The sequence below is a fragment of the Macadamia integrifolia genome, chromosome 3 (assembly GCF_013358625.1).
Source record: "Macadamia integrifolia cultivar HAES 741 chromosome 3, SCU_Mint_v3, whole genome shotgun sequence".
Classification (NCBI taxonomy): domain Eukaryota; kingdom Viridiplantae; phylum Streptophyta; class Magnoliopsida; order Proteales; family Proteaceae; genus Macadamia; species Macadamia integrifolia.
The window spans coordinates 30,217,767-30,224,730 of NC_056559.1; the positions used below are offsets into that span (position 1 = coordinate 30,217,767).

The 6,964-nt window shown below is 37.3% G+C and overlaps 1 protein-coding gene across 7 annotated transcripts in view; it reads left to right on the forward strand.

Annotated features, from left to right (window-relative positions):
- Positions 1-1,706: 1,706 nt before the first annotated feature.
- Positions 1,707-6,964, forward strand: part of LOC122072791 (phosphoglycerate kinase, cytosolic-like) — a 22,588-nt gene continuing 17,330 nt past the window's right edge. For 3 of the 7 annotated variants that reach the window (XM_042637193.1, XM_042637196.1, XM_042637198.1), the window contains exons 1-7: positions 1,707-1,902; positions 2,016-2,202; positions 2,284-2,348; positions 2,748-3,018; positions 3,396-3,739; positions 4,691-4,976; positions 6,086-6,153. In XM_042637193.1, coding sequence (XP_042493127.1) covers positions 2,037-2,202; positions 2,284-2,348; positions 2,748-3,018; positions 3,396-3,739; positions 4,691-4,976; positions 6,086-6,153 — 1,200 coding nt within the window. In that variant the 5' untranslated portion in view covers positions 1,707-1,902; positions 2,016-2,036. Of the gene's footprint in view, positions 1,903-2,015; positions 2,203-2,225; positions 2,349-2,747; positions 3,019-3,395; positions 3,740-4,690; positions 4,977-6,085; positions 6,154-6,964 lie in introns of all 7 variants that reach the window. The other 4 variants (XM_042637197.1, XM_042637199.1, XM_042637194.1 and 1 more) reach the window with 4 other exon arrangements.

Sequence of the window (6,964 nt, forward strand, 5' to 3'; positions counted from 1 at the left end):
TCACGTCGATCGTTATGGATTTTTTTTTTTTAAAGGAACTGGAGATTTGATCTGAGAAATTAGCAGTAGCCAATGAGAGTTAAGGGCCTCTCTCTCTCTCTCTCTCTCTCTCTCTCTCTCTCTAATGGTTGAGAAGCCCCAAACAATGGATCTGGCTACAAACTTGGAGCAAAAGAGTAGTCGACCTGTCAGAGGCACAAAACACAACAGGTGTTGAGCCGTACCAGGAGGCACCGGCATAACCGTCCTGGCCATGCACTTCACGAAAAATCCTGGAGCTTCACTTCTCTAGAACACCCTTTCGATTGGAAGTGGGTTTGCTCAGTTACTCAAATAACGCACTTTCTGGTGTCTCAATGATCGTGGCATTGCGCCTCCATAGATCTGTCTGTGACTGTAATCGACGGTGATTATGCTGAAGGAACTGTTGGGATTGATCCGAGGAAAAGAAGAAAGCGGGGGGCGGCGACGTTGGGGAGGATCAGGAGAAGGAAACAGAGGAGTTCAATTCAGGTATAGAGCAGTTTATCCCCGACGGCCATTGCGTTCCTGATCAATTAGAAGAAATGAAGAAAATCAAGATTTAATAATTCATCCAAGTTATTTGCTGAATTGCTTGGTAGAACATGCCCACATGCGTTCCTTTTTAGGCCTACATCCATGCCATTTACAGCAACAGTCGTGAGACTACCATGAAGATCACATGAAAACCATATTTGGGGCAGCCCAGTCCAAAATGTAGCTAATCACAGTATTGCTTGTGAATGCCATTGCCAACCATCTAGATTGCACAGAGAATTCAAGTTTCTCAAAAAGGAATTAGGAGAAGAAGATGACGAATAGAAGTTATTCGCTCTGATTAAAAGCTGTAGAGATACTTGTGATGGTTTTGTTAAGAAACGTGAAGTGAACAATGATCCAAAATGAAAGATAAGTGAGAGGAATCTGGTAAGTCCAAGTCCCTTTGGGTTCCTTCTTTCCAATGCAAAGATTTTGCAGAGAAGATTAATTTCAAAACGCCTTCTTTGATCATGGGAAGATTTTGCAGAGTAAATGAGGAAGAAGCAAAAAAAGGAGAAGGATCCTCTGTTCCCATGGCCAAACAACTCCTCAAAATCCACAATCACAGCTTCGCTTCTTGACCCAAAACCGCCGTCGGCAAGTACTTATTCAACTACTCCGCCATGACCTAGTCTTCGTATGGCCCTTACGGGCGCTTCCTCCCTAAGCTATACCTGACTGAACTCTTCACCCCTAAACGTCTCGATTTGTATGAGAAAATTCAAACGAATGAGCGATCGCCGGTGCTCGCCGATGGTTGAGTTGTGAGTTAGGTTTTCTTCTTCAACATATTTGGGGAATAAAACCTTTAATGGCAATTTCGGTACTCTATTATTTTAAGGGAAAAATGGTATTTAAAAAAAAAATTTTTGCTGATGTCAATATTCATGGTATATTTTGTAACACTGAATGACGGCAGGGGTCTGAGTTCAATTTGGTGAAAGAGAAGGGGTGTACCTCTAATATTGACATTCTTCAGGGGTGGCATTGTAAATTAGCCTTAAAAAGAAATTATTTTCTTTTCATGACTTCCAAACATAGCCTTGGAAAATATTTAATTTCCCTTCCTCTTAGTCGGTTCGGTTAGTCACTAAGGGTAAAAAATAAGACACCAACAAAAAACATAAGGTGAAGATATTGATTTGAAATCGAACTTCATCAGTTGAGCCCCGCCGACCTGTTGTGGCCCTGTTCGTTCGTTATCTTTCCACGAGAAGAACGTCCGGACGGTGGATTCTGCAAGTTATTAAGAATACAATAACTTGATTGTTGAGTAGTTTGTGCTTCTTCTACCCCAATGAGTTTGGTTGAATGCTCTTAGGGTTTCACCATTTGGTTAATGTGTGTGTAGATACAATGCAATTCACTATCAACTGACATATTTTCAACTATTCTTTCCTTTCTATGAATTCTTTATTGATTTCTGATGTTGCTTATCGAATTTTCTTATGCAGAAAGAGAACTGAGAAAATCAGATGAATCAAGTTTTGAATCTACTTCACGGTACTTTCATCCTTCATAATCCTAGCTTCCGTGGCCACCACAAGGAATCTTTGTTGTTGTTTCAGAAAAGATCATGTTTGTCTCATCGAAACAGTACTGGATTTCAGAGTTGTCGAGGTCTTCAATCATATTTTCAAGGTTGTCTTTGTTTACTATTGCAGATATGGTATTCTTGGATGCAAATTTCGTTGGTTCTTTTAAACTGACATAGTTGTGCAGTTTTCTGCCTAGCAGGAAATTGTGGGACAAAAGATTCTGAAGATAAATGCTTGGTTATATCTAAGGTATTGCCAGTGAACTGATTTCTGCTAGGGATTTTAGTTAGAGCCTTCAGTTGACGTGGGAAATTGAATGTTGTGCTCCAGTGCTGTACATCACTTTGTGTACGGAAGTAGTATTTCATGTTTTGATGGATAGAGACGTTGATATCAATGTGATACAAACTCCTCAAGTTTATGCACTTTCAGCCTTGCATTGTCAGTCTGGAATCTGGATGCTGATGGACAGTTAAATCAGCTGGATTCTTAACCCTCCCCCCCTCCCCCCCCCAAAAAAAAAAAAGAAGAAGGAAAAGCGCTTCAAACCCCACTATCCAAACAGATGCTAAGTGATATCTGTTTTTACCTTACATGCTTTTTATTTTTTTCATTAATATTTTTCTAATTTGGTTTTTATATATACAGGGCAAAATCACTGATAGAAGAGAACTTGATGCCATTCCACCTATACAAACTCTTAAAGAATATCCTAAGGAAGAGCTTTTTGGGAAAGTTGTTATGGTCCGATTTGATTCTGACATTCTACTTAAGGAAGCACTATATCTGAAGAGTCCATTAGTAAACAGAGCTGTTTTTACCATCAAATATTTATATAATGCTGGTGCCAAAGTAATTCTAGCCAGTAACTGGGGTGATTCTAGCATCCCAGTTCATCTCTTAGAAGAATCTGTTGCAGGTATGTATAATATAATATAATTTAAGTATTAAATTTAGATAATTTTTTCTGCTCACTGTCTTTTCCTGTTAAATATTGTTTGAATAATTAGAATGACCAATGAAATCTGATGGATTTTTAGAAAAGCTACCTACTTATTTTGGCTGGTGTTACACTGAATATTTAACCTTTAGCGCAATTAATTATTTAAGCGAGGTGAGATGCCTTCTGTTTTATTATGTGCATTGTAGTTGCTACATTTGTGGTGTCCATTGGAAAAAGTAAAGTGGAAAGAAATTAATAAAAGAATCATCAAAGGACATGGGATATTTCGGACTTGCACATGAATAATGCAATTACCATTGTCTGCTAACTTCTTGATGTGCTTTATATTTCAGATTATCTATCATCAGTTCTCCAACTCGAAGTGCTACCGGTAAATTCTGTTTCTGGCTACGTGCAGTCTAAGGCAGAAGCACTTGAGGAAGCAGATGTCATTCTTCTTGAGAATCTTTCAAAATTTGGAGGGGAACTTTCCAATTGTTCAATTTTTTCTGAAAAATTAGCGTCAGGAGTTGATATTTTTGTCAATGATGCCTTCTCCCAATCTCATAAAAATCTTGCATCAAATGTTGGTGTTACACGCTTCTGCTATGCTTCTGTTGCTGGTTTCCACTTTGAGGAGAACCTGTCTCAACTAAGAGAGGCCACAACAACTAACAAATACCCATATATTGCAATCGTATGTGCTTCACTCCGTTTCAGTTTTTTATTTTTTTTTCAGTTAGCTTGCGTAAGGATAAACAGATTTTCTATTTATGTTTTGGTTTAGATTTGAAAATAAAAACAGTTGAATCTAGAATGATACTTTGGGGATTTTCTGAATATTGTTAAATTGGTCTGAATTGGTTCTCCCATTTCTTCATGAATGGTGTTTTTATGGGACAAACTTTAATGTTATGGTGTTCCAGCCTGTCATTTCTTTGAGGATATATTCCATCAATAATTATCCATGGCCTAAGAACTCAAGGCTTGAAAATCATCAATGATATATATATATATATATATTTTGGGCATGGATCCATGTAGCCGACCCCATTAAGTCAGGATAGGGCTGAGTTAGTTGTTGTTGTTGCATGTGATTATATTCTTAAGGTCAGCAGTGGTTACAAAGTTTCAGTGACGGGGTTATTAGGCTCATTCAATCAACTTTTCATTTGAGAAAGTTCAAATGCTTGTCAAGAGAACTCTATTCAGGGATTGAGGGGAGTTAGTAATTTTTTCCCCTCGATAGCTTATTTTTGGATATTCCCTTTCTTGTTGTTGAAAGAACTTGTGTTCCCATTAGTAGCTAAAAACTGGTGTTTTCTAGAATATATATATATATATATTTTTTTTCTTTCTTTCAGAAGGTTCAATCCTACTACAAGAAAACGGAATCCATGCTTTATTGTGTTCTACCAGAAATTATTAAAAGAACTCATGTTTTCCCATTAGTAGCTAAAAACTTGTGTTTTATAAAATGTTTAATTTATTTATTTATTTTTCAGAAAGTTCAATCCATACTACAAGAAACCGGAATTCGTGCTTTATTCTGTTGTACCAGAAATTATGAATACCAATAGAATGTCACTTGCAATATTCATATACTGCTATATGCTCCTAAGAAATGATTTTTCTTAAAATAGTGCAGATTGGAGGCGGCCATCTCATTGACAAAGCATCTTCGCTGCATTTCTTAGCTTCTAAATGTGACGGACTGGTGTTTGTTGGTATGATGGCATTTCAAATAATGCATGCTTCAGGCCTGACTGTACCTTTAAATTTGGTAGACCCCTCTGCAACTGAAGATTCTTTGAAGATAATTCAGCTTGCAAATTGTAGAAAAATACCAGTTGTATGCCTAAAGGACTTTTGGTGTGTCAATGATCATCTTCCAAAGCGGTTGGATTTATTTCCTATGAATGGGATAATGGATGGTGAGCTCAGTTCCATTCTGCTTGCCAGACTTTTGTCAAATTTCCTTTATTTATTTTTATTGAAAATTTGACCATTAATGCTGCAAAGATTATCGCTTAATCTGGTAATGTTTTGATGAGGGTATTATTACAAGGACTATTTATTTCGTCCTAGGATCAAATGATCTAGCCCAATTTGCTTGGAGGTTAAGACTACCCCTGATTATCATTACCTGCAAGATTGAATCTTCCCTGGTTCAAGATTTAAATGGTCCCAATGTGGTTGTTGTTCAGGTGTTTCCATGGATACATCTCTCCTTCTGCATTCTAGTTTTTTGATATGGTCCTTGGTTATTCAACCTGAAAAGGGAAAAGTAAAATAAACGGGATGTGTGGATTTCAGTCAGCTTATCTAAGAACAGTATTGATTATTTTTTCTTGAAATAAGAAAATTCTTACAGATTCAGTGAAATTATTTATCATGCAAATATGTTTTTGAGTTCCACTATTTAATGGTGCTGTATGGGGTCACAACCACTTACTTCTGAAGCTTGAGCTGCTAAGTAAGGGCCACAACTAACAACAGCTCCTGCACATGCTGGCCACACGCACAGCTCTGTACGTGACATCATCACGTGGCACCAAAGGAGCATAATCAACACGTAGAGGCACAACAACACATAACACAAACCCCTCGCATTTACCAAGATCGAACAACTGACCACCTGGCTCTGATACGGTGATACCATGTTACAATAGATTATCCCAAAAGCTCACGTTGCTAAGGGCCACAATAATGTTTATCAACACATAAAAACAGTATGGTAGACCATTAATCATTAACCACTTCAAGTTAGGGTCAGAACTCTTTAGTGGAGGGTTCCTTGTCAGGCCATACAAGCAAACAGCCCATCCAAGATATATGTGTTATCTGGGTACAATAGGTACATACATATTTATAATTGAAACCTCAATTATGCATGATCTATAGGCAGAAAGCAACGAAATCAAAATATATTACCTTTGCTTTCGCTTGATTTATTTTTGGATATGATATTTCTCTGAATTTGTTATCACAACATCAAAATAATGATATTTTTACGTTTGGCTGTTTCTGATTTGGACTTCAGGTTGGGCACCTGTTGATCTTGGACCAGTTTCCTTGGGTGAGATTTTCTCTTTGCTGTCAAAGGCCAAGGTGACATAAAGATGGTTCTATAGAGTGCCATAATAGTACACTGTTTTCCTCAGCTGAACTAGTTTTGCTTCATTTGATTCTTCTGTGTTACATGGCCAATATTTGGAAGAGTGGTTGATAACTTAATATCTATTGTTATTGAAAAATATTCAAAACTGCAATTAATATGTCTTGGTTGTGTTATGCTGAACATCATCTTTTTCACTACATTATACATAATTATAATATGTAGTTGGATGATGAATTTCCTGGCTATAGCTCAATTAGTGTAGAGTTTCCGGCTTGACTGGATGGGAACTATGTTTACATTTTTCAATTTGCTTCACGTGTGTCCAAATACACCTGCATATGTGTACACTTGTAGAAGTGTATGTGTTGAGGCATTCCCGTATGCATAACTCTGTATGGGGAACACAAAAAGGCAACAAAAGGGGCCAAGATGGTTGAACTACCAAACTGAACGAACAACGCAAGAAATTAATTATAAAGGCTTTAGGGCCCCCCAACAGAGAACCAAGATTTTAACTTCGGATGAAATTACTCATGATTAAATTTATTCTTTATGGAAGTTTGTGGAAGCTGATGAAAATCCATCGAATAATGAATTTTTTTTTATATGGAACTTCTAAAATACGAGGATAGGCACCAATGCAGACCTCGTAACCACCACAAATTGCAGAAGCAAGACAACTATCTAAGATGGTTGAAGATATACATCTTAAGATATGCTTTCCTGCATTGTTGGAATAGTAAGGTTCAGTTTGCACATTAAGAATAGTATCAAAACCTCTCCCCACCCCCACCCCCCAAA